Raw genomic sequence first — 26,632 nt, forward strand, 5'->3', positions numbered from 1 at the left:
ATACATGGATTTTCAACTGTGCAGGTGGTCAGCTCCCCTAACTCCGTGTTGTTCAGGGGTCAACTGTACTGCCTAATGCCCACCACTTCACATGCACTATGTGGGCTTTTATTAGTCCCAGTCTAAAAGCCATGCAGATCGGAACTAGCTTTGTACAACTCCCTCCTCCTTGTGTGTACTTGCTAAAAGACTACCTGCTTCTGTTCATTCACCAGTCCCTTCATGTATTATGAGCAGATTTTTTTTGTGTGGGAGTCATTTGATATGGTCTCACTCCATCATTACCAGAAGGAGAAATCTGTGGTTTTTTTAAAAGATATTTCTGTTACATGTGTGTTTCTTTTTCAGAACTAAGACTAAAAACATACTAATGAGCTGGCAAATTTAGTCAGAAAACGTATATTCTCAAACCAAATCTGACATAATTTTAGGGTAGTCTTTTGTTGATAGTTATTTGTCTGTCTGGTAATATGGTTTTGGACTTTATATCACTCCCCCATGATGAAATTACACTCTATAATTTAACAAGGCACCAGATAGAGTAATAGTGAGATTGGGAAAGCATAAAAATAGAAAACAGTGGAATTTCTTTGAAATTCCTTGATAATTCTTTGAATTATCTTGCTGGTAGATTTACGTAAATTGCCAGGAAAGAGATTTATTTTCTCAGACATCCTTCGTTAGGCATTCTGTAATTCCTATATAAATAGTAAAATAATTTAAATTGATTTTATTAACTGTCAGTGAGGTAACTTTCTGCATCTTATCTACCAACAATATTGTTTCAGGAACAATCCCAAAATTGGATTTGTTTTAAAAATTGCATTTCTATCTGAATGGTGTATCAGAGTTTAAATATCACAATGAGAGTATTTATCATCAAAGTGCTGCATAAATAACAACGCATGTTCATTCTGATAGCCTTATGTCTTTTCTTTGTTTAGCAGCATGAATATGGTGGGGTAAGATAACTTCCTTTCTTTAAAACAATGTTATATTAAAAATCCACTTAAACAGTACATGTATGTCAATGAAAGGTCTGAAGGCTTTTATTTAGAAACCCAGGTAGGCAAGATTTACAGCCAAATTTTCCTTGAGGGAAAATTGTCTTTAGAAAACATTTTCCCTAGTTTGCACAGTCTTAGTATTATATGTGGAATATGTGGCAGTACATGTATTCGATTATCAATTGAATCGGTTAGTCATTGATTCAGTAACTATTTGAATAACTCCCATGTGCCAAGGTACCAGGTTCTTTGCTAGTGGAGAAAAAATGTGAAACTACAGTCCTTTCCCTAAAGAAATCAGGATCTAGTGGAAAGCCAGATGGGCAGGGAAGGCAGCTTGCCCCTGTGATGCGGGTTCATACATACTTGCAGACCTCTGAAGAAGCTGTGGTAGTGAAAGGGCCGTGTGGAGTCATGGAGAAAAGTCAGGCTTTGGAGACAGAAAACCTGGGTTCAAATCTTGAGTCTTACCCTCTCTGTGCCCCAGTTTCCCGTCTGTAAAATGGGGATGATGATGACACCCACTTCTCAGGTCCATGGTGTGGACTGATGGGATTGAGCAAAGATTCTAATCTAGGGCTTCCTAACAAAGTCTCCAGAATTCTGATGAAACGATTTCATCTCCCTACCTAAAATAAAATAATTATTTTAATGTGTCAGGAGTAGAACATAAATTCACATTTCTATACGGAAATCAGAATTCCAAAGGATAGAAGATAAACCTCAATCATGACACCTTAGGTAGCTCAGCTCTGTTTACATCCTTTATTTATTAATATTGTTTTATTAAATCAGTGGGCTTGCTACTGTCGATATTAAAGATAATGAGGCAATGACTAAGCCACCGCTGGAAGCCCCCTGGTCTCCCCTGCAGGAATGAGGGGGTGCCACAGGCCTCGACCATGACCCCTTCCTTCCTCCTCCCATTCTATTTCCTTCCCATCTGCTCACCCCCTCCCCCACAACTGCTCCACAACATCTTAGAATGTAAAAAATGATAATAATTAATTTTTAAAAAGATAATGAGGAACATCAAGATGTTTGAGGCACCAGTTTCATCGACTTCTGTGATCTCTGTGAAGGAATCTGTGCTCTTTGTACTAATTTATGAATTGGTAAAGCCCATCATAGTATTATTTTGAGGGGCAAGAAATACTGTATTTCCAGGGATTGCATTGTTTGGGGGCTTTTTAAAAAATCTCTTTTGGATTGGGAGGGGGATTGGAGAATATAGTATTGATCCTGCCTGTAAATGGTGTTTTGTTTACCAGTCAATGCATGGTGGAGATAAAGCCCATCCCCTGCCCATTCAGAAAGGGGAGAACATTTCCTGCTCTAAATGTGGTCGCCAGAATCTCTGGGGGATGTCCTTCTGCGGCTGGTGTGGAGCCATGGTGGGTATTTTAAAACTGAACTTCTCTGTCCTGAGCATCTCACCACTAGCCTAGAGAGAGCCAAGCTCTTCCATGGCCTTGCAGAAATTACTTCTTCTGATTTCTGTTTACCCAAGAATCTGGAGATAGAGATAATCCATTCTCTTACATTGAGAACCATCTCTCATTGCTGTTTTGATTTACATTTCTTTACGGTTAAATCTTTTCACTCATTTATTAACTATTGGCATTTCTTCTTTTATGGATGTGTTTGCCTACCTTTTTAATAAAACATTCAAAATCATTCATGTATTTATTTCTCTAAGTCACTATTGAATGTGAATAATAAAAAAGGTTTAGAGTGCAGGATGGTCTCCCTTCTCAGTCCCACAGTCCTACCCAGAAGCAATCACCGTTGCCCATTTCTGAGATGTTCTTTCAGCTGTTCAATGCCTTTATAAGTAAACTGGTGCTTACTGTAAACCTTTATCCTGTTCTTTTCCCCTAGCAATATAACTTGTTAGTAACCTCCTCATTCTTTTCAGTGGCTTCATAATATTCTGTTGTCTGTATGTATGTACTATGATATATTTATGGTATCCCCTTCTGCTCGACACTTAGGTCGTTTCCAGTTATTTCCACTAAAACCACAGTGCTGCAGGGAATGGCCTGGAAATTACTTCTTTATGTACTTGTCCACCTATAGGATAAATTCTGGGAGGTAGAATTGCTGAGTCAGAGGGTATGGGCATATGTTGTTTTGATGACTAGATATTGTACGATATGAGGATAATTTATATGGGAAAATTATAACTCTAATATTCATAAAAATATTTTCTATCCTCCAGCTTGGCACTACTGCTGGCTACTCTGTTTGCCCTAAATGTGGGGCCAGCAATCACCCATCTGCCCGATTCTGTGGCTCCTGTGGTATTTACGTGAAGTCCTTGGCAAGACTTAGCTTGGACAGCACCCTGGCTGCTGTTGCTGGGAATCCTCGCCCTTTTTCTGAGGTGAGGCCTCCACTCTAGTAAGAATTGGTTTCTGGGAAGAGGATGTACCTCTGAATTTGTGTACTCTACCCTATGAGTAAAACGTAGGGAAAGAGAGCCAAAACATTTAGACCTTTCACATGGACTTTCAGAGAAATTCAGTTTACGTGTTAAGCACTTGAATGATTTATTCAGAAATCAAAGATCTAAATATGCATTTTTCTATAGTAGATTGAGGTCTAATTGCATTTGCAAGGCAATGGACACAGTGCCACTGGGGAGAAGTGAATTTAAAACACACAAGATAGAATGTACTTCTATTGTCTTGAATTTTTTATGTGGCATTCCTTGAACTTTTCCTACTACTCTTTTATTTTTTTTATTTTAACATCTCAATATACATTGTAGTTGATTTTCGTGTCCCTTGACCTGTTCCTCTTTCCCCCGCCTCCACCCCCAACTACATCATATCTGTTCACTTCTCTTAACAAGTTCAAGAAATTGTTGTGATTGATGTGTCTTCTTCCCCCCAGTACCCTTTATTTGTTTGTATGTTTATTTATTTATTTATTTTTATTTATTTATTCTTTTTTCCTTTTTGTCTTTTTTACTGACCGGTAACGGGATCGCAACCCTCGGTGTCGCGCCCGTACCGGGGACTGGCAACGGGATCACAACCCTCGGTGTCACGCCCGGTTGCGCCCGCACCGCGCTCAGCCAGTGAGCAGGAACCGGTCTCCACATGGGATCCGAACCCTTGGCGGGAGTGCTGCCACGCTCCCAAGCGGCGCACTCTCCAGTGCGCCACCGGGCCAGCCCTATGTTTATTTATTTATTTATTTATTTTTAGCTCCCACAAATAAGTGAGAACATGTGGTATTTTTCTTTCTGTGCCTGTCTTGTTTCACTTAATATAATTTTCTCTAAGTCCATCCATGTTATTGCAAATGGTAGTATTCATTCTTTTTTATAGCAGAGTAGTATTCCATTGTGTAGATATACCACAGTTTCCTTATCCACTCATCTGATGATGGACATTTGGGCTGGTCTCTTTTATATTTTAGAAAACTTATATCAGGTATATGAGATTGCTTTGGTCACTTATAACATCTGGGCATAGTTTGAGGAAAATCTCACAGTTATTTTCAGAAGCATTTAAGCTCTAACAGCTTCATGTTAGCTTTTTATGAATTTTCCTAAGCTAGATAAAGACTTTCCAGGTTTCTTCTTATCTCTTCATTATAAATTGATAATTATTAGAGAGAAGGCACACGTCCTCAGCAGTTTGCCTACAGTTTTAGGGAGCTCATGGCCTTCTTAGCCCAGATTAAAAGATTTATAGATCCTGGGACTGCCACTAGCCCATATGATATCTTTGTACAATGAAACAAAGCTATTCTTTTCTCAGGATACTTGACTGCCATCTGTTGGAAATTGATTATAATATACTAATTTTGTTAGATATTTTCTTCCCTCTACCAGAAAAATTATCCTAATAAACATGCAAATATACAATGTCCACCATGTGAATGGTGCCGCCTTAGATGCAGTGACATTTTGCAGTACACAACCTACACAACCGTACATGGTAGTCTTCTCAGGTCCCCATGTCTACATGCAGGAGAGTGTGTCAGAGAAAATTTTGGTACCCAGTAGTTGAGTATAGATTGGTAGTGAAATCTATGTGATTGCAGAGCTGAGGGGATAGATATCTTCCAGACTTTGGGCAGAACAGGAAATATCTGTTGAATTTGAGACAGTAAATGGCCAGGGAGATGTGGCTGACTTTATGGATCAGGCTGGGAGTTGCTGGGAAAGACAGAAGCAAGGGCTAGAAACCCTCTTTTAGCTCCAAGTACAGTTTTTTGGAGATACTTTTCATTCTGAGTAGAATCGTTTTCTATGAGTAAAATGGAGGGTTAAGTAAACTATATGCTAACTTTTCATGTTTTCACCTTGCTCGTAGTGCCGATCTGCCTGGCAGTCCTTAAGTGCTTCTTTGCCCAAATCTGATGCTGAGACTAAGAAGCACATAGGCACACAGACTGCTGGCCTGTTCTTCCCATCCGGCAAGCTGCTAGCAAAAAAGAAACTGGAAATGGCTTCTCAAGAGCAGAGGCAGGAGAAAATGAGTGACCACAAACCTCTCCTCACAGCCATCAGCCCAGGAAGAGGTGAGGAGGAGGACACACTTTCTTCTGGTCGGGAGGAAACTCACTCTTTCTCTGAAAGAACATTTCTCTTTTTCTTCCTTTTAGATTTATTCTTATGTATAAGAAGTAGTTCCTTGTCTTTTCTCAAATAATTTTATTTTTATGAATAATAGCTCTTCCTTAAACTTTTAGTATTCTGATATTTTAACTCATAGCCCTATTGTCGAGTTTGTCAATCAGCACATGTGGATTTCTTCTGTTATGGTAGACATATTGTGAGTCTGCATCATCCTTGCCACCTGCCATTGTCTCTATTTTTTTATTGTGGTTAAAGTCACATATTTTAACCATTTTATCTTTTTTTTTTTTTGAGGCTGTCCAGTGCAGGAATGTTACCCTGGACCTTGGTGTTATCAGCACCATACTCTAACCAACTGAGCAACTGGCCAGCCTATCAACCATTTTAAAGCATACAAATCAGTGACATTTAGTACATTAACAATGTTATACAGCCATTACCCTTGTCTATTTTCAGAACATTTTTATCACCCCAGAAGTAAACCCCATACTCTTTGCAATCACTCCTCACATCCCCTCTCCCAAGTGCCTGTTAACCACTAATCAACCATCTCACCTTATGGATTTGCCTGTTCTGGGCATTTCATATGAATGGAAGCATATGATATGTGTATATGGTCTTTTGTGACTGGCGTCTTTCACTTAGTAAAATGTATTCAAGGTTCATTTGTGTCGTAGCATGTTTCAGTACTTCATTCTTTTTTTTTACGGCTGAATAATATTATGTCGTATGGTTATATGACGTTTTGTTTATCCATTCATCAGTTGATGGACATTTGAATTGTGTACACTTTTTGGCTATTATGAATATTGCTGCTGTGAACATTTGTTTTTCTGTGAATGTATGTTTTCTTTCTTTTTTTTTTTTTTGTAGCTGACAGTTATGGGAATCTGAACCCTTGACCTTGGTGTTATAACACCACACTGAGCTAGCTCTCTTGGGTTTATACATAGAAGTGCAATTGCAGGGTCACATGGTAACATCTGTTTAACTTTGTGATTAGCTACCAGGCTGTTTTCCAGTGTGGCTACACTATTTTACCCTCTGACCAACAGCCTGTGAGGGTTCTGTTTCTCCACACTTTGCCAACACTTGTTATTATATGATTTTTTCATTATAGCCATCCTAGTGGGTGTATAGATGTATCTTGTTAATAATTTTGGTTAGCATTTCCCTGATGACTAATGACGTTGAGCATCTTTTTATGTACTTATTGGCCATTTGTATATTTTCTTTGGAGAAATGTCTATTCAGATGCTCTGCCCATTTTTTAATTTGGCTGGTTGTATTTTTGTTATTGAGATGTAAGGGTGCTTTATATATTCTGGACGCTAGACTCTTATCAGATATATGATTTGCAAATATTTTCTAGTATTCTGTGAATTGTCTTTTAAGTTTCTTGATATGTCCTATGAAGCAAAAAATTTTTAAATTTTGATTAAGTCCAATTTTTTTTTTTTTTTTTGTTCCTCCAATTTTTAGTGTTTTATCTAAGAATCCATTACCAAATCCAGGTCACAAATATTTACCCCCATCTTTTCTTTTTATAGTTTTAGCTCTTACATTTAGGTCTTTGATTCATTTTTAGTTAGTTTTTGTTATAGTGTAAAGTAAGGACCCAAATTCATTCTTTTGCAGTTGCTCCAACACTATTTGTTGAAGAGATGATTTTCCCCCATTGAATGGTCTTGGCACCCTAGTGAAAAATCAGTTGACCATAGATAACATGGTTTTATTTCTGGGCTTCATTTCTTTTGCATTGATATATATGTCTGTCCTTATATCAGAACCACACTGTTGATTACTGTTGCTCCATAGTAAGTTTTGAAATCAGGAAGTGTGAGTTCTCCAACTTTGCTCTTTCTTGTTTAAGATTGTTTTGGCTGTTCTGGGTCCTTGAGTTTCTGTACGAATTTTAGAATCAGCCTGCCAGTTTCTACAAAGAAGCCAGCAGAGATTCTGACAGGGATTATACTGAATCTGTAGATTAGTTTGGGGAGTATTGCCATTTCTACAGTATTATGTCTTCTGATTCATGAACGTGGGGTGTCTTTCCCTTTAAGATGTTCTTCAGTTGTGTTTTGTAGGTTTCAGAGTAAAAGTTTTGTACCTCTTTTGTTAACATTATTCCTAAGAATTTCATTGATTTTGATGCTATTGTAAATGGAATTTTCTTAATTTCGTTTTTGGATTGTTTGTTGTGCAAGTGAATAGAAATACCACCGATTTTTGTATATTGATCTTGTTTGTATCTACAACCTTGCTGAACTTTTATTAGTTCTAATAGTTTTTTAGTGGATTTCCTAGGATTTTCTTCTTCTTCTTCTTTTTTTTTTTTAAAAAAAGATGACCAGTAAGGGGATCTTAACCCTTGACTTGGTGTTGTCAGCACCACGCTCAGCCAGTGAGCGAACTGGCCATCCCTATATGGGATCCAAACCCGTGGCCTTGGTGTTATCAGCACCGCACTCTCCCGAGTGAGCCACGGGCCGGCCCCTAGGATTTTCTATGTACAACATCATGCCATCTGCAGATAGATACTGTTTTCTTACTTTCCAATCTCAATGCGTTTTATTTCGTTTTCTTACCTAATTGGCCTGGTTAGAACCTCCAGTATAATGTTGAATAGAAGTGGTGAGAGCAGGAATCTTTGTCTTGTTCTTGATTTTAGGTGAAAGCATACAGTTTTTAACCATTAAATATGATGTTAGTTGTGGGTTTTTCATAGATGCCCTTTGTCAGATTGAGGATTTCACTTCCTGTCCCTAATTTGTGGTGTGCTTTTACCATGAAGGGGTATTAGATATTGTCAAATGCTTTCTCTGCATCTATTTAGATGATCATGTGGTTATTGTTTTTTTATTCCATTGATATGGTGTTTTACATTAATTGATTTTCAGATGTTAAACCAACCTTTCATTCCTAAGATAAATCCCGCTTTATTGTGGTGTGTAATTTTTTTCATAGTTTTTGTATAGTAGTCCCCCCTTATCCAAGGGGTTTATGTTCCAAGACCCCCACTGGATGCCTGAAACCTAATAGTACCGTGTCCTATATATATTCTTTTTCTGTATACATCCGTTACCTGTGATAAAGTTCAATTTATAAATTGGGCACAGTAAGATATTAACAACAATAACTAATAATAAAACATAGCAATTAAGTAAAATAAGGGTTACTTGAACACAAGAACTACAATACTGTGACAGTCAATCTAATAACCAAGATAGCTACTAAGTGATTACTGTGTGGGTAGCAGATACAGCATGGACACACAGGACAAAGGGATGATTCATATCCCAAATGGGATGGAGCTGGATGGCGAAAGGTTTCATCACATTACTCAGAAAAGCACACAATTGAAAACTTATGAAATATTTATTTCTGGAATTTTCCATTTAATATATTTGGGCCATGGTTGACAGCCAGGTAACTAAAGCCACAGAAAGTGAAGCTGTGGATAAAGGGGATATCTGTATTTAGTTTTTGGTGTGGTTTGAATATGTCCCCTTTAAAATTCGTTTTGAAGTTTAAACCCCTTGTGGTGGTATTAAGAGGTGGGGCCTTTTGGAGGGTGATTAAGTCATGAGGGCGGAGCCCTCATAAATGGATTAGTCCCTTACAAAAGGGCTGGAGGGAACTAGATTAGGCCCTTTTTTGCCAGTCCACCCCTCCACCATGTGAGGACAGAGTTTTTCTACTCTGGAGGACACAGCAGCAAAGCACCACTGTGGAAGCAGAGAGATCAGACCGTCATCAGACACTGAAATGCTGGCACCTTGATCTTGGACTTCCAGCCTTCAGAACTGTGAGAAATAATTTGTTTTTTATAAATTACCCAGTCTCAAATACACTAAAACAGTTTGCTAGTATTTTATTGAAGATTTTTGTGTTTATAAGAAATATTTGTCTGCAGTTTCCTTTCCTTGCGATGTCTTTGTCTGATTTTGGTATCAGGCTAATACTGACCTTACAGAATGAGTTAGGAACTCTCCTCTCCTCTTCTTTTTTTGGAAGTGTTTATGAAGAATTGGTATTAACTCTTCTTTCAATGTATAGTAAAATTCATCTGTGAAACCATCTGGGCCTGAGCTTTTTCTAATGGATAATTTTGGTAACCAATCTATTTCTTATACAAATTTTCTATTTCTTGTTGAATCAGTTTTGATAGTTTGTGTATTTTTAGATATTTATCCATTTGATTTGATTTATTTGTTAGCATACAATTATAATATTCCTTCATAATCCTTTTTATTTTAGTATAAAATAAAATAGCATACAATTATTTATAATTTCCTTCATAATCCTTTTTGTTTTAGTTGGTAGTAATTTTCCCTTTTCATTTCTTTTTTTTTCTTTTGAGATTTTGGTTGCTATTTTATATACGTATTTACTTTTTTATTTTTTAATTAACGTAATAATTGTACGTATTTGTGGGGTACAGAGTAATATTTTAATGCATGTTTACACTGTACGATGATCAAATAAGGCTAATTAGCAAATCCATCACTGCAAACATTTATTATTTCTTTGTGATGAGAACATTTGAACTTCTCTCGTCTATCCACTTGAAAATATACAATAATTGCTAATTATAGATACCTAGCACTACTATCAAATACTAGAACTTATTCTTTCTATCTAGATGTAATTCTATATCCTTTAACCAACTTCTTCCTATCTCCTCTTTCCCCTCCCTTTCTTTGCCTCTAGTAACCACAATTCTACTCTCCAGTAATTTAAGATATCTCTCTTTTTCTTGGTCACTGTAGCTAAATGTTTGTCAATTTTGTTGATATTTTCCAAGAATCAACTTTTGGTTTTTTTCAGTTTTCTATTTTTCTATTCTGTATTTCATTAAGTTCCACTCTAATCTTCATTATCTCTAATCTTCTTTATTCTTGCTTTAGGTTGAGTTTTCTTTTTCTAGTTTCTTAAGGTCAAAGGTTAGGGTGTTATTTTTTAGATCTGTCTTCTTAATGTGGGCATTTATAGCTATACATTTCTCTGAGTATTGCTTTCACTACATCCCATAAATTTTGTGTATATTCATTTTCTTTCAACAAAGTACTTCCAGTTTCCCTTGTGATTTATTTTTTTACCCAATGATTGTTTAAGAGCGTGCTATTTAATTTCCACCTATTTGTGAATTTTTCAGTTTTCCTTCTGTGATTTGTTTCTAACTTCATATTGTTGTGGTAGAAGAAAATGTTAAGTATGATATCTTTTTAAATCAATTGAGACTTAATATGGTCTAAATATGGTCTATCCTGGAGAACGTTCCGAGTGTAATTCAGAAGAACATATGTTCTGCTGTTTTGGGGTGAAGTGTTCTATAAATGTCTGTTAGGTCTCATTGGTTTTTAGTGCTGTTCGAGTATTCTGTTTCTTCTTGATTTCTACCTAATTGTCCTATATATTATTGAAAATGGGGTATTAAAGTATCCAACTATTGTTATTAAATGGTCTATTTCTCCCATCATTTCTGTCAGTTTTGGTGCTCTGTTGTTAGGTGCATGCATATATATTTATAATTGTTATACCTTCCTGATAACCCTTTTTATCACTAAAAATGTCTCATTTTTATCTAGTAATTTTTTTGTTTCAAACTCTGTTTTGTCTGGTACTAATATAGCCACTTAAGCTTTCTTATGCTTGCTGTTTCCATTATATATCTTTTTCCATCTTTTACCTTTCAATCTGTGTGTCTTTGAATATAAAATGTATCTTCTATAGACAGTATATAGTTGGATTGTATTTTTATCATTTGACAATCTCTATTTTTTTATTGGATTGTTTAATCCATTCATATTTAATGTTATTATTGATAAAGTTGGATTCATGCCTTTCATTTTACTTTTTGTTTTCTAAATGTTTCTAAATGACTTTTTTTGTTCCTCTATTTCTCCTTTACAGTTTTCTTTTGCATTGCATATTTTCTAATATAACATTTTAATTTCTTTGATGATTTTTTCTCAATATATTTTGAATTATTTCCTTAGTAGTTGCTCTAGGGCTTACTTTATACATCTTATCAGAATATGCTCTGGATTTATACAGTGATGCTCCGCATAATGACATTTCAGTCAACAATGGACCCCATATACGATGGTGGTCCCATTAGATTATAATAGCTATACCATATAACCTAAGTGTGTAGTAGTCTATAACGTCTAAGTTTTTAGAAGTTTACTCTATGATGTTCACACAATGATAAGATTGCTTAACAATACATTTCTGAGAATGTATCCCCTTTGTTAAGCAACACATGACTATACTAACTTAATTCCAATGAGATATAGAAATGCTACTCCTGTAGCTCAATTCCCTCTTTCCAGTTTTTGTGGTATGTTTTATATAGTATTATGTTTATATATATGCTATAAATCTCCAAAGCACTGTTATAACTATTAATTTATTAGCTTATATCTCTTAAAGATGATGAAAGAAGAAAGAACTATTATAAATTTATGGCTTTTGTTACTTTAGCCTTTTTTTTTTTTCTCATTTCTATTTCACTTATTTTTTCTTTTTTTTTTTTTTGTCTTTTTCTGTGTCCGGCAATGGATCGCAACCCTCAGTGTCGCCCCCGCACCGGACCGGGACCGGCAACGGGACCGCAACCCTCGGCGCTGCCCCCGCGCCTCGCTCAGCCAGTGAGCGGGAACCGGTCTGTATGTGGGACCCGAACCCTCGGTGGGAGCGCCGCCGCGCTTCCCAAGCGGCACACTAGCACAGTGCGCCACCGGGCCGGCCCTCACTTATTTTTTCCTTTGGATTCAGGTTACCATCTGGAGTCATTTCCTTAGTCCAATAAAGCTTTGTTCTCACCCACCTCCTTTAGGTTGTTATTGGTCAATATATGTTACATTTCTTTATGTCATAGGCCAACGATTGTATACATACTGTTTTATATAATTGTTTTTAAAATCTATTAAGAGAAGAAAAGAAATATGCATTTACAGCTGGCTTGAGAGGGAAGAACTACTTGGGTTCTGTCAAGCAAAAAAAAAAAGGAAATATGCGTTTATAATGTCTTTTATAATTACATAATTACCTTTACCTTTATCAGTACTCTTTATGTTTTTTGTGTGGATTCACATTACTGTCTGGGGTCATTTGCTTTCAGCCTGAAGTATTTCATTTTATATTTCTTATAAGGTGGGTCTGCTAGCAATGAATTCTCTATTTTTGTTTATCTTGGAATGTCTTGATTTTGCCTTCATTTTTGAAAGATAATTTTTCTGGGTATAGGAATCTTGGTTGACAGTTTTTTCTTTGAGCACTTTGAATATGTTATCGCACTGTCTTCTGGCCTCCATTATTTCTCATGAGAGGTCTGCTACTGGTACATTGAGGATCCCTTGTATGTGATGAGTCACTTCTCTCACTGCTTTCAAGATTCTCTCTTTGTCTTTCAACAATTTGATAATGTGTCTCACTGTGGATCTCTTTGAGTTTATTCTACTTGGAGTTTGTTGTGCTTCTTAGATGTGTAAATTCATGTCTTTAATCAAATTTGGAAGGTGTTTGCCCATTATCTTTTCAAATATGTTTTCTGCCCCTAACTCTGTCTGCCTCCTCTCCTTTTGGGATTCTCATTATGCATATGTTGGTATGCTTGATAGTTTCCCACAGGTCTATTAGGCTTGCCTATTTTCTTCATTCTTTTTTCTCTCTGTTCTTTCCATTGCAGAATATCTAGCAATCTTTTAGTTTGCTAATTATATTGTATGCCAGTTCAAATCTACTGCTGAGTTCCTCTAGTGAATTTTGTATTTGTTGTTGTATCTTTCTGCTACACAATTTCTATTTGGTTCTCCTTTTATGTAATTTCTGTTTGTTTATATTCTCTATTTCATGAAGCATTGTCTTCATACCTTCTTTTACTTTTTAAAGCATGGTATCAAAAGACAAAATTACAAGACTTAGTCTAAAGATCTTAATTGGCTTTATTTGTGATTCTAGAATTGGGCAACACTTTATTCCATAAAATAGAATGAGTGTTCCAATGAGCTAAGCAGAGGTTGTTGGTTTTATAGACTGAGACAGACTGAAGAAAGCAGAAATGAAGAACAAAATTAGTCATTTCAAAGTTATTTTCCTTGTAAGTTAGGAACAGGGAAACAGAACAAGAAATAAATAACTGATGAATTAACATTAGGTTACTTCATGATACTTTTTATTGTAAGGATTAAAATCAGAGGGAACTTTATTGTCATGCAGACTGCAACTGGCCTATTTGGGAAATATGAATGTCATCTCTTCTGATTTCTCAGAAGGTGAGGTAACAACTTAGTTTTGCATTGGTTACTTGGAACTATAGCATGAGTGACTCCATTTTGATTTTTAGTCTGGTCTTTTGGGGCCTATTGCAGGAGCTTAGTCCAAAACAATGGCTTTCTATAATTTTTATTTAAAAATGATTGCCTTTAGTTGCTTGGACATATTTATAATAGCTACCTTGAAGTCTTTGTTAAATCTCCAACATCTGGTTGCTGTCACAGGCAATTTCTGATGCCTCTTTTTTCCCCCTGTGTTTGGATCAGAGTTTCCTTGTTTCTTTGCATATCTGGTAAATTTTTGTTTGAAACTGTGGACATTTTAGATAATATATTGTATCAGCTCTGGGTGCTGACCTCCCCTCCAGGTTTGTTATTGTTATTTGCTTGTCTCTTTGTTTAGTGACCAGCTGGGTCATTTTAGTGAACTCTACTTCACCCCCACGATGTGAAGCTTCTGGTGTTGCTCTTGAAAAGTGTATGTAGGGCCGGCCCGGTGGCGCACTGGAGAGTGCGCCGCTTGAGAGTGCGGTGGCGCTCCCGTGGAGGGTTCGGATCCCATGTGGAGACCGGTTCCTGCTCACTGGCTGAGCGTGGTGCGGGCGCAACACTGAGGGTTGCAATCCCATTGCCGGTCCCCTGTGCGGGCGCGACACTGAGGGTTGCGATCCCGTTACCGGTCAGTAAAAAAGAGACAAAACTGAAAAAAAAAAAAAGAAAAGTGTATGTAGTCTTGGGCCGGCCCCGTGGCGCACTCGGGAGAGTGCAGCGCTTGGGAGCGCAGCATTGCTCCCACTGCGGGTTCGGATCCTATATAAGGATGGCCGGTGCACTCACTGGCTGAGCGCGGTGCAGGCGACACCAAGCCAAGGGTTGCGATCCCCTTACCAGTCACAAGAAAGACATAAAAAAAAGTGTATATAGTCTTGGCATGTACCCTGTCACCCTGGGATGAGGCTGGTTTTAGCAGGGCTTTCTTGACTATCTCTTTCCCTGACCACACCCAGCCATTAAGCTCCACTTATTGCTGCCTGATTGCTCTATTGTTTTCAGCTGTCTCTGTGGTATAAATTGCTCCACAGACTGATCTAATTAAATGTGGAATGCTTTACAGGGAGAGCTTTTTAGGTCCGTGTTTGAGTGTTTTTCTGACCTCTTAGCTGTTTATTTCCCTGGTTCTCCTGATAAATTAACCAGCTAATGATTTAGCCCATATTTCTAATGAATCTACCAGTCTTCTTTTAATTGCTTTTTACCATACCCTCCATCGTTTTGAGAGTAGTCTTAGGCTTCACCTTTCCCACACTTTGTTGCAAGTGAAGTAAGTTCCTTTAGGGAGAGATTTGAACTCTGCAGTTTCATGGCTTGTCCCTTCCGCTGGGCAAACTCTCTGAGCGTGTGCTCTGGATCAGGGGGTGGAGACAATGGCTTATTCCTCTCAGAGGGATGCCCTTACCTTAGGAGCTGGGCACCCAGCAGAGGGGGTTGTAGCTGTAGCCTCTGGTTTTCTTGACTTGCCTCTCAACATGGTACTTGTGCTGAATGAGCCGTGAATAGGTTATCTGAACCCAGCATTCTCAGTGCACCAGACCCAAGGTAGAACCACCATCCCATGAGAGGTGGCTGGGAAGAAAATGGGATCCTCCACCTCTGAATTACACTTGCCCCGAACTTAGCGTGTGCAACAAGCAGTTAGGCAGGATGAGAAATACTGAAGTCCTGTCACTCCTGAGAAGATACTTCAGCTCTCCAGCTGGGAGCTGGGAGGGGAGGGAGCCCTGTGTTGTTAGCTGTATCTTTAAGTAGTTGTTGTGGTGGTTGTTGTTTTATATAGTTTCACTGGGTATTGGGTTCACTAAACTCCCCAGTCTGCCATGCCAGAAGCTGATCATTCCCATCTCCTCTCTTGCCCTCTGGATTTCCCTACTTGGAGTCAGAACCCAGTCCACAGTCTGGTTGACAACTTCTGGGCATGAGTGTGGTATTAGTCCTATGATAGATTATCTATAGAGATGGTGTTTTAGAGCATTTCTGTTGCTTATGACAAAATACTTGGAACTGAGTGATTTATAAAGAAAATGGAATTTACTGCTTACAGTTTCTGAGGCTGGTAAGTCCAAAGCCCAGAGAACACTTCTGGTGAGAGCCTTCATGGTTGCGACCATGGCGGCAGAGTATCACATTGTGATAAAGGTGGAACAAAGAGAGCAGAGAGAGTAACCTCATTCACTCTCCTTTTAAAGCCCTCCAAACCACACCCTTGACCACCATTATTAATCCATTCATTACAGCATGGTCCTACAATCTAATCACCTCTTCCAGGTCCCACCTTTCAGTTACCAGAATAGGGTTTCCCACCCTCAACAGTTTACAGTGGGGATTAAGCCTCAGTGAGATTGGGAGGGTGGGCATCCCTTCTACAGCAGATGGCTAGAATGATTCCTCACATCCTTCTGGTCGGCAAGAGGAAGAGTCTGTTTTTCTTCCTTTGGAGCCTGTGTAACTAAATAAAAGTTCATTACCTGATGTGCAGCAAGCCCAACACTGAGATACCGATCTTTGCAGCAGAAAAAAATGTTTACTTGCAAGACAGCCAAGCAAAGAAATGGAGGAGTCTCAGATCCACCTTCTCCATGGCAGGGAGTTAGGAACATTTATGGGGAATGAATTGGGAGTAGTGAGGGTCCTATAGGACAGTGGTTGGATAAAGGGTTTGAGGAAGTTCTCCAGCAATCTACACAAGCTCAAGCTGTCTGCGTGCTGCTTCATACATCGCATGTTCAAAAAATGGCAGCATTAGCATGACTGGAGGTGGCGTTTTGGGCCCTCAGATGTGAAAAGATCACCCAGAGGACACTCATACAGGCTCAGAAGGGAGGTCTGTGGGCACATCCAGTTCAGACAGGTTTGTGCTGGATGAAGCTGACTCTTGACTGTCCTGAAAAACATCCTAGCCAAACAGCTTGTGACTTTTGCATCAGAGATGTTATCTTAAAAAACGGAAAGCAAGAAGAAAAATCTTATGGTCTTGACTCATCTATTTTAGTTATGCATATGTCAGTAGTCTCACAGAAACAGTTTGTCAGCAGAATTTTATTGGCAAGACAAAGAGCAAGCTAAATAAAAACTAAAATTTTAATTTCTTAATTAAAATCACCAGTTTCATCTGGACTGGCTTTGTGACTTACTTTGACCAATAGAAAATGGTTTAAGAGACACCATGACAGTTCTAGGCCTCGGCCTTAAGAGGACTGAAAGCTCCTACTTACTCTCTAGGAAGCCAACACTATGTAAAGAAGTTCAGTATAGATTCCTAAATGAGGAGAGGTGCCACATGGAGGAGAACAGAGGCACCCCAGCCAAAAGCCAACACAAAGACTCCAGGCATTAGAATGAGTGCAGACAGCAACCATGAGAAGAGAGAGGCCCAGCCATCCCAGTCAGATGCCAGCAGCTTGTGCCTCAGCCTTATGGATATGATCATCTTAGGTCCACCAGCCCCAGCTGAGATGGCTCACCTGAGACCATGTGGAGCAGATGAGCCATCCCTACAGAGCACTGACCACGTTCTCGACCCACAGAAGTGTGAATGATAAAGTGTTGATGTTTTAAACCACTAAGTTCCAGGGTGTTTTGTTTGGCAGCAATCGATAGTAAAAACAGGTCTTCAGTTTCCTATAGCAGCAGGCAATACCCTCTTCAGCCTGAACTGGAAGAGAGCAGACCTCACCTCTCAAAGGAGGACTCACAGTCTACAATGACCCTTTCCAAAGGACCCCCTCACAAAGTCCTCTCTCAATGCTTCTTGAGAACTGAGATTTTATCTTGGAATTGTATGTCTATTGTATTGTAGATTATCAGGCAGAACTTTTTAACATACTCTCTAGCACTAGGGCTAATGTCGGAATCCTGCTCACAGCGCCAATTGTCGAGCTAGGGCTGGGTCTGGAGCTCACAGACCCCTCAAGCCCGTTCACAGACTGGGTCACAAACCCTTCACACGCCAGGCTGGGTCCCCGGACCCCTTACACGCAGGTCTGTGAGCTAGGTAACTGGCAAACAGGTCCTTGGAAGCCGTAGGTTGGAGCATGGCTGCACAGAGCAGCGTCCCACCCGAGGCAGTTGGCGTCAGCCAAAGCTGTGGTGATACGCACGCGCACCAACTCCACCTACACACACAATTGCTTTCTGAACCACCCCAAACCGGCTCTGAGGCGAGTGGAGCTTGATTAAATTATTCTATTTTCCCAACATGCTGCTACATTTATATAGATTTATTTACATATTACCTGTGACCACTAGAATGTATGTTACTCGGTTCACTCCTATATTCCAGCCCTAGGAAAGTGCATGACACATAGTAGATGCTCAATAAATGTTTGTGGAATGAATGACTCCTTTGTGCCACACACTGTGCTAGGCTCAGTGTGATCTTTAGTGTTATCCCAGTTACTCATAGTGGACCCTTGTGATGTCCAACACCAGATCTCCTCAGCCCACCTGATTTCAGTGCAGTGGACAGTTCATGCATCATTGCTAGCCATATGTCATCAAATGTCCCACATATTCTCTCTTGGCTTGGCTTCCTCTGACTTTCTCCAGAACAGCAGAGGGCTGCTTATCCATGGCAGGTGCAACTCAGAAGTCCTAGGGAGTTAACACTACTAGTAGTTAATGTTACTCTCCATGTAGGGGAGGGAGCTGGACAGCAAATGCCCCGGTTTCTGTGTTCTTTAATGGACAACTCTGAGGTATGTTCTTCATGATTCCTCATAGGTATGCAGTAGGGTCCACCCCAGCCGCCCATAGTATTAACCAGTTTTTAGCACATTCTTTCTTCCCTCCCTTCACTGTCCTGCTGTTTCTACTCCATCATTTGTGCTTCCCAGGATACCTTACTAGGAAAACACCTGTCCTAAATCTTTGTCTCAGGCTCTGCTTTCAGGAGGACCCAAACCAAGACACTTAAGTTCTCTTATTTAATGTCATAATAACCTATGAGGTAGGACGTATTAGTCCCATTTTACAAATAAGGAAAGTAAAGCTAAGCAAGATTTAAGCGTCAGGCTCAAGTTCACTAATAAGCTAGTAAATGATAGATATAGGATTTGAATGCAGGCTTGTCTGAACTCCAAATCATGTTCTTTCCACTAAACCATGCTGGGTGACCTTGGAAAAAACCACTGATTGCTCTCAGCTTCAGTGTTCTCACTGGTAAAAAGATGAGGTTGGAATGTGATGTGGGTTTGTGGCCACAGGGCAGAGCAGGGAAGTAAAGGCAGGTGATGCTGCAGGGGCTGTGGCTGGCTGGAGGGCCCATGCCCTGACAAAAGCCGCTGGCCATTCCTCCGCCCCAGGCACTGAGCCTGTGCTGGAAGGCAGGCCCAGGGCTGCTGCATCTTTTACGTGCACGGGAGAAACCAGACATCCAGACTTCTGTGAAACCTCCCAGGTTTTAAATGGTGGCAGCTAATTCAAATGTGTTTTATGTGTGTTAAGTGTGTTTAGTTAGTTCAAATGTGTGGGAAGGGACGTAAGGGAACTTTTCGGAATGATGGAAATCTTCTGTATATTGATCGGGATGTATAAATTTGCCAAAACTCAAACTCGTCCATTTAAAATATTATATAAGTTACACGTGGGATAGAATGATAGAAAAAAGAAATGACCCTATGCGTAGCAATCAAACTGTGTTATTTTGAGATTCTATAATATTCTATGATTTAGCATGTGTAACAAGAAGCTAGGGGAAAAAATGGAACTTATTCCAGTGCATAGTTAAGGTCCAATAAGGAAAAACCATCACAAAGTTTGGCAAAGGAAAATAACCTCTCTGAGAACATATGTCCCACACTAGCATTTTTCTTAACCTCAGGAGAATTATCCATATGGTTGGGTTTCTCTTCTTTTTTAGGATATTGGAGAAAACAGTTGGATCACATCTCTGCTCACCTCAGGTCTTATGCTCAGAACAACCCTGAATTCCGGGCCTTGATTGCAGAGCCCAGGATGGGAAAGGTGGGTGAGGTGAAATTTCCACTCCAGAGCATCCAGGGGATTAGGCTGAGGGTACCCTGCATGCACTTTGCCTGAAATCGCCCCTCGTTTGGCTCCTTTCCCTTTTCTGCTCTGCTTTCCACACCTCTTCCTTGTGAGCTCTGTCATAATAAATCACTTGCACATCAGGATTGTCCCAGCGTCTGCTTCTGGGGCACCCGACCAAAGACAATAAGGTTCTGAACATTGAGCAGAGCTCGCCTGGGGTCCTAGGTGGGACCTAATGGCAAGCCCCCTCTGCCTGCAACCAGGCAAGAAACAGAACACACCTGGGGTTCTAGGCAGGAGCCAAAGGCAGCATCCCCTGCCTGGAAGCAGGCAAGAAGCATGCCGAAAACACCCCTTCCACGCTGGTGGCCCGCCACAGCCACCACCTCAGCCGTGGCTGCTGCACAAGTGGCTCAGTGCCACAGCCGTAGCCACAGCCACCGTGCAGGCGGCCCACCAGACACTCGACTGCAGTGACACAAGGAGAATTACCAGTGGCGACCGGAAAAAGAAGAGGACGTCTCTCTCTCCTTGAAGCCCACTCCAGAGTAATAGAAGCAGCAACTGCTCTACCGTGCCCCTGCTTTCTTTCTGATTTTAGTAATTTCGGTCTTCTCGCTTTTTTCTTGGTCAGTCTAGATAAAAGTTTGCAAATTTTCTGATTTTTTGTGTGTGTGACCAGTAAGGGGATCGGAACCCTTGGCTTGGTGTCATCCGCACCGCGCTCAGCCAGTGAGCGCACTGGCCATCCCTATGTGGGATCCGAACCTGCAGCCTCGGCGCTCCCAGCGCCGCACTCTCCCAAGTGAGCCACGGGTTCGGCCCTTGTTGATCTTTTTAAAGAATCAACTTTTGGTTTTGTTGATGTTCTCTATTGTTTTTTAATTCCCTATTTCATATATTTCTGTTGTAATCTTTATTTCCTACTTATATTTGCTCTTGGTTTAGTTTGCTATTCTTTTTCTTTTTTCTTAAGGTAGAAGTTTTTTACATTACTATATGGGGTTTTTCTTATTTTTAATATGGTGCTTACAAGAATAAATTTTCCTCTAAGCACTGCATGAGCCCTGCATCCAATAAATTTTGATATGTTGTGCTATGATCTTAATCTCAAAGTACACTCTAATTTCCCTGTGATTTTTCTTTTTACTCATTGTTTATTTAGGCAAGTGTTTAATTTCCACACATTTGTAAATTTTCTAGATTTCCTCCTGTTATTTTGGTCAGAGAACATATTTTCTATGATCTTAGTTTTTAAAATTTTATTAAGACTTGTTTTGGAGGTGCGGATGGACCCTGGGGACATGGCAGTGCCTGGCCCGGTGCTCTGCCTCTTTGACGTGGATGGGACCCTGATGGCCCCGCGGCAGAAAATTACCAAAGAAATGGATGGCTTTCTACAAAAATTGAGGCAGAAGATCAGAATTGGAGTGGTAGGCAGGTCAGGCTTTGAGAAAGTGCGGGAACAACTGGGAAACGATGTGGTTGAAAATACAATTGTGTTTCCAGAAAATGGCTTGGTAGCATACAAAGATGAGAAACTCTTGTATAAACAGAATATTCAGGGTCACCTGGGTGAGGCCCTAATCCAAGATTTAATCAACTACTGTCTGAGCTACACTTCGAAAATAGAACTCCCAAAGAAGAGGGGTACTTTCATTGAATTCCGAAATGGGATGTTAAATGCGTCCCTTACTGGAAGAAGCTGCAGCCAAGAAGAACGCATTGAGTTCTACGAACTTGATAAGAAAGAAAACATAATTTAAAAATTTGTAACAGATCTACAGAGTTTGCAGGAAAAGGCCTCATGTTTTCCACAGGAGGCCAGATCAGCTTTGATGTCTTTCCTGATGGATGAGACAAAATGTATTGCCTACAACATGTGCAAAATGACGGTTATAAGACCATTTATTTCTTTTGAGATAAAACCATGCCAGGTGGCAATGACCATGAGATCTTCACAGACCCAAGAACCGTGGGCTACGCTGTGGCAGTGCCCAAGGATACATGCAGGCTCTGTGAAGTGCTCTTCTCCTGACTTGGCAAAGGAGGGGTCCTGGCCAATAAGCCCGAGCTGAGTGCCCTCTCTCCCATGCAACTCGCCTCCAGCCCCCAGGCCTGTTCTCCAGCTGTGCCAATCATGGCCCTTCTGGACCTCCGTAATCTTGCTTGGCAGGGCACCCATCTTCCACCCCAACCCAAGATGCCTGCATCTCCACTGCCAGCAGCAGTCAGAAGGGAGAAGAAAAGACTTGTCAAGAATGGCTTTGTTCCTCACCCCACCCCCAGGCCAAGACCAACCAGATGTGTGCAGTCATAGTACACATGGTTTGGAGATTTCCCCATCAGTCTAGAGGGATGCAGAAAGATCACATGTGCCTGGACCCTTCTGCTTTACAGGGCTTGTGAAAATGTAACGGGTTAATGTTTGAGCCCCTCCGTTGACACCAAAAAGGCGGATTTGGTGATGAGAAAGAGAGAAAGGATAAGACATCTGCACTGACCCAGCCCAGGATGGAAGTTTAAGAACACTTCCTGAAATGAGGCTCCCTCCCCAGCAATGGAGGCTTTGCTGTGAGCCTGCAGCTGAAGGCCCGGAGGGGCTCTGTGTTTTCCAAGGCAGCTTCCTGAACAGATGGCTAGCCAAGGGACAACTGACCCCAAGGAGTTTGCACCTCAGCTGGCCTGGAACTTGGGGTCAGCTCTGTATTCACTACACTTTGAATAACCTGGCTGCTTTTCTGGAAGCATCGAGACAGGAAGAAGTAGGAGCCAACAACTGCAGTGGTGAATTGGCCCTGGGAAAGCAGTCCCCCAGCATGCTGGTTCTGACCTCAGGGATAGAGAAACTAACTTCACCAAAAGGACCTTCTCCTTGTTGGACCTGGCTGGCCTCCCAGGGGTGTTATGCACCCCTAGTTTCTCAGGGATCAGATGGGAGCCTGGATAGGGACAGGAAAAGGAGCTGTACTTTATGGTTAGCATTTCCCCCAGGCCCTCACCCAGACTTGCACTTGACGGGGTGGGAGCAGCCGCAGTTGGGCTGTGTCCCTCAGTCCTCCCTCCCACGGTCTGCATGAAAGTGGAAGGAAGCTCATGGGACTCTTCTAGGGCTCGGTGGAAGAAAGCTTTTCAAGGAAACAGTTCACATGTCACTTTTAAGTGTGTGAAAATGCAGGGACCCATCAACCCTCCTCTGGGTGCTCGCTGACCTGAACCTGGGGCCAGGTATTCACTGCACCACCCACCTCCCAGCCCAGCCAGGGGTCATCAATGACAAGACTGGTTCCCTCCAAACCTCCCCCCAACCACTTGGTCTTGTCTCAGCTGCAGATCAGGTTGGTGACAGCAGGAAGAAAGGCCGGCTTATGGACCCTGCCCTTCACCCACCCCCTTTCCTGCATACAAGATTGGTGTTCCTCAGTGACTTCCAGGATACAGCCAGTCAGTGGCATCTCTCCTTGTTGAATTTTGCCAGTGATACTGTAATGACCTTTCCAAATGAAAAGTTGCTCACTAAAGTGATTTTATTCTTAAAAGAAAAAAAAAAGACTTGTGGCCAAAAATAAAATAAACAAACACGCTTTCCTATTAAAAAAGAAAAAGAAGGAAGATTCTGAATATCTCGTGCTTAGATGCCACACACTGTGGAAACTCAGATGGTCAGAGCTAAATGACCTAGGACGAGTTTAGTGCACCTAAATTGTGCACTTAAATCATACATTGTTAATCTGTGACAGCAGTAGGAATCCTAAGAGTTGCCATTTTACAGTGCACTCAGTATCAGCATCACGTTCCTTGTTCTAGTCCTCATAACAAACCTGCAGCGGAGGAGTATCACCTTTGTGGCAGTTTTTAAAAATGGCTAGAAATTCCTTGGTAGTCTTCTCCAGTGGTAGAATCTATGTCCCCTCCCCTTGAATCTGGGTGGGCCTGTGACATTCTGACTAATAGAATATGGTGGAAGTGATGCTATGGGACTTCCAAGGCTTGGTCACACAAGGCCACACAGCTTCCTCTTGCTTGGCACACTCGTCTCCAACACTCCTTCTTGGAGCCTAGCCACCCTGCTATGACAAGCCCAAGACACATGTAGGTGCACCCAGCTAAGCCCCCGCTGGACCCGGTCCTCGAGTCATCCCAGCTCAGGAGCCAGGTGGATGAATGACCACACTCTGGATGATTCCAGCCACCTCTAGCCATTTGAGTCTTCCCAGCTGAGGCCTTAGACCTGTGGAGCAAAGACAAGCTGTCTCTGCTGTCCCCTGTCTGAATCCATGAACATAGCAAAGTGGTGCTTGTTTAGTGGTGCTTTGATTGGGGTGGTTTTTTACACTGCAGTAGATAATCAGAACAAGCCTTATTTGACATCCAGAAAAACAGGCTCAGAGATGTCTGGTAACCTGCCCAAGACTACATTGCTTGGTCTTAGAGGATTCAGAATTTGAAGCAGGTCTGTCAGAGCCCAAGCCCCACGCCCTTTCTTTGGCACTGTACCGCCATTACAAAGAGACAGCTCTGTGAGAGGCCCTTTCCTCTGTTTATTGCAAGACTAGAAGGAACCTTTTCAAATTAGACCATCCGCTCTTCTGCCACCAAATAGGCCAACACTGAAACTGTCTCATTTTCAAGTATTGGCTCAATTTCCATTGACAAGCTATGTTGGTAGTTTAGAAATTCTTTGGCCTAATCTGAAGGTCTGCAAACTATGGCCTGTGGACAAACATGGCCCACTGTCCAGTTGTATAAGTAAAGTTTTATTGGGTCACAGCTACACCTATTCATTTACTTGCTGTCTGGCTGCTTTGTGCTGCAACAGCAATGTTATTTGTGATAGATACCATATGGCCCCACAAGACCTAAAATATTTACTATCTGACACACTTCCTGAAAACATTTGCTGCCTGCTGGTTGAATCCAAGTTCCTCCTGCTACTTACAGAGAAAGCTGCTCAACTGTGAGATTTGTCCCTTAATTGCCAAGACCTCCCCCTCCCAGCGCCCCCCCCCCCAACTAGGACACCTTTCCCAAGGTGATGACTGGATAGTCATGTGGTTTAATTAAAGTGGGTCTTTTGAACAAAGTACAAATTTGGATCTTGCTTTCTGATTCAGTGTGGCAGTCTCTGTCTTTTGATTGAGTATTTTTTTTTTCCTTTTTGTCTTTTTTTCGTGACCGGCAATGGATCGCAACCCTCAGTGTCGCGCCCGTACCGGACCGGGACCGGCAACGGGATCGCATCCCTCGGTGTTGTGCCCGCACCTCGCTCAACCAGTGAGCGGCCAGTCTGTATGTGGGATCCGAACCCTCAGCGGGAGCGCCGCCGCGCTTCCCAAGCGGCGCACTGTAGCAGTGCACCACCGGGCCGGCCGCCTTGATTGAGTATTTTTTTATAATTAGTGGAATTATAGATGTGGCTGGATTTGGGTCTGCCATGTTGCTCTTTGTTTTATATTTCTCATCTCATTTTTGTTCCTCTGTTTTTCTTTTTTTAAAAACATTTTTTATTGTACATGTTCACGGGGTACAGTTTGTTGTTTCAGTACATGCATATATAGTATAATGATCTAATCAGAATAGTTAGCATCTCTATCACCTAAACATTTATCATTTCTTTGTGGTTATAATATTCAAGATCCTCTTTTCTGGCTGTCTTGAAATACACAATACAATATTATCAGCTATTGTCACCCTAAGGCACCAGAACTTATTCTTCCTATCTGTTACTTTTTCTTTTCCTGCCTTCTTTTGTGTTAATTAAATATTTGATTAAATTTAGAGTTTAGCACCTCAACCCTAAGGCACCAGAACTTATTCTTCCTATCTGTTACTTTTTCTTTTCCTGCCTTCTTTTGTGTTAATTAAATATTTGATTAAATTTAGAGTTTAGCACCTCAGAGTTTCTAGGCTGTTGCTCAAGGCGGTGAGTCCCACACCCATAGTTGTGATTTCTCTCAAACTCTTTTAAAAGCTTATCTCGGCTTCTGTCCACGAAGATGGCTGTGAAGTTAGCATCACACTGAATTATATTCAAGTCTCAAACAAGGTAAGTAAACCTTCAGCAGTTATTCACTTGAGAATTGACTGAACTCTAGCAAATTGCAGCTTAACAGTTTATAGAAATGCTTCTGTGTAATCTACAGAAAGGAAGAGTTTGAAATATGAAGAAACTTAACTGTAGGCAAGCACTTTCATAGAATTAGGGAAATAGTTGAACTAAACCTCAGAGAAGCCAGCTTTCAGGCACATAAAGCTATAAAAAGTACAGAAATGATTACCCACCTTCAGCCCTGTAGTTCCCAGTATTGCTTTCTTTCTCACTGAAGTCTGACGGCATGTCTGTGATACAACTGATTTGGGGAAAGACTGACAAAAATGTTCACTGATATGCACTTTGACCTATTTTCATATATAAAATAAACCAAACTTTGTGGCCATGACTCACCATATCTTCCCTCTTACATGGTGACTGGGGTGTTGCCACAGAGCCTGTAAGTGTATGATAAACATTAATTGATCAATATTAGTGGCTTTAGTTTTATTGGACAAGTCAGAATATATAAAAGGATAATTAATGGATTAAGAAATGGGTAAAGAAGGCCAGGAAAAAGAGGGGAACTAACATTTCTTAGACCCTGGCTATCTGCCCAGCAAGGTGCTCACGGTGTCATTAAAACTAGGATAGATACATGGGCCCTGCC

General features: G+C 40.8%; 1 protein-coding gene and 1 pseudogene across 3 annotated transcripts in view; both read left to right on the top strand.

Annotated features, from left to right (window-relative positions):
- Positions 1–2,223: 2,223 nt before the first annotated feature.
- The window catches only part of LOC103610785 (double zinc ribbon and ankyrin repeat-containing protein 1-like), a 33,853-nt gene continuing 9,444 nt past the window's right edge, over positions 2,224–26,632 (top strand). The window contains exons 1-5 of one of the 2 annotated variants that reach the window (XM_008594871.1): positions 2,224–2,401; positions 3,229–3,393; positions 5,339–5,546; positions 19,801–19,904; positions 25,903–25,977. In XM_008594871.1, coding sequence (XP_008593093.1) covers positions 2,282–2,401; positions 3,229–3,393; positions 5,339–5,546; positions 19,801–19,904; positions 25,903–25,977 — 672 coding nt within the window. In that variant the 5' untranslated portion in view covers positions 2,224–2,281. The remainder of the gene's footprint in view (positions 2,402–3,228; positions 3,394–5,338; positions 5,547–19,800; positions 19,905–25,902; positions 25,978–26,632) is intronic. The other variant, XM_008594872.1, reaches the window with a different exon arrangement.
- LOC103610784 lies at positions 21,197–22,029 on the top strand (annotated as a pseudogene). Its single transcript, XR_552240.1, has one exon. The product of XR_552240.1 is annotated as a phosphomannomutase 2-like (transcript).

The sequence above is a fragment of the Galeopterus variegatus genome, unplaced genomic scaffold (genome assembly GCF_000696425.1).
Source record: "Galeopterus variegatus unplaced genomic scaffold, G_variegatus-3.0.2 Scaffold11789, whole genome shotgun sequence".
NCBI classification, from domain to species: domain Eukaryota; kingdom Metazoa; phylum Chordata; class Mammalia; order Dermoptera; family Cynocephalidae; genus Galeopterus; species Galeopterus variegatus.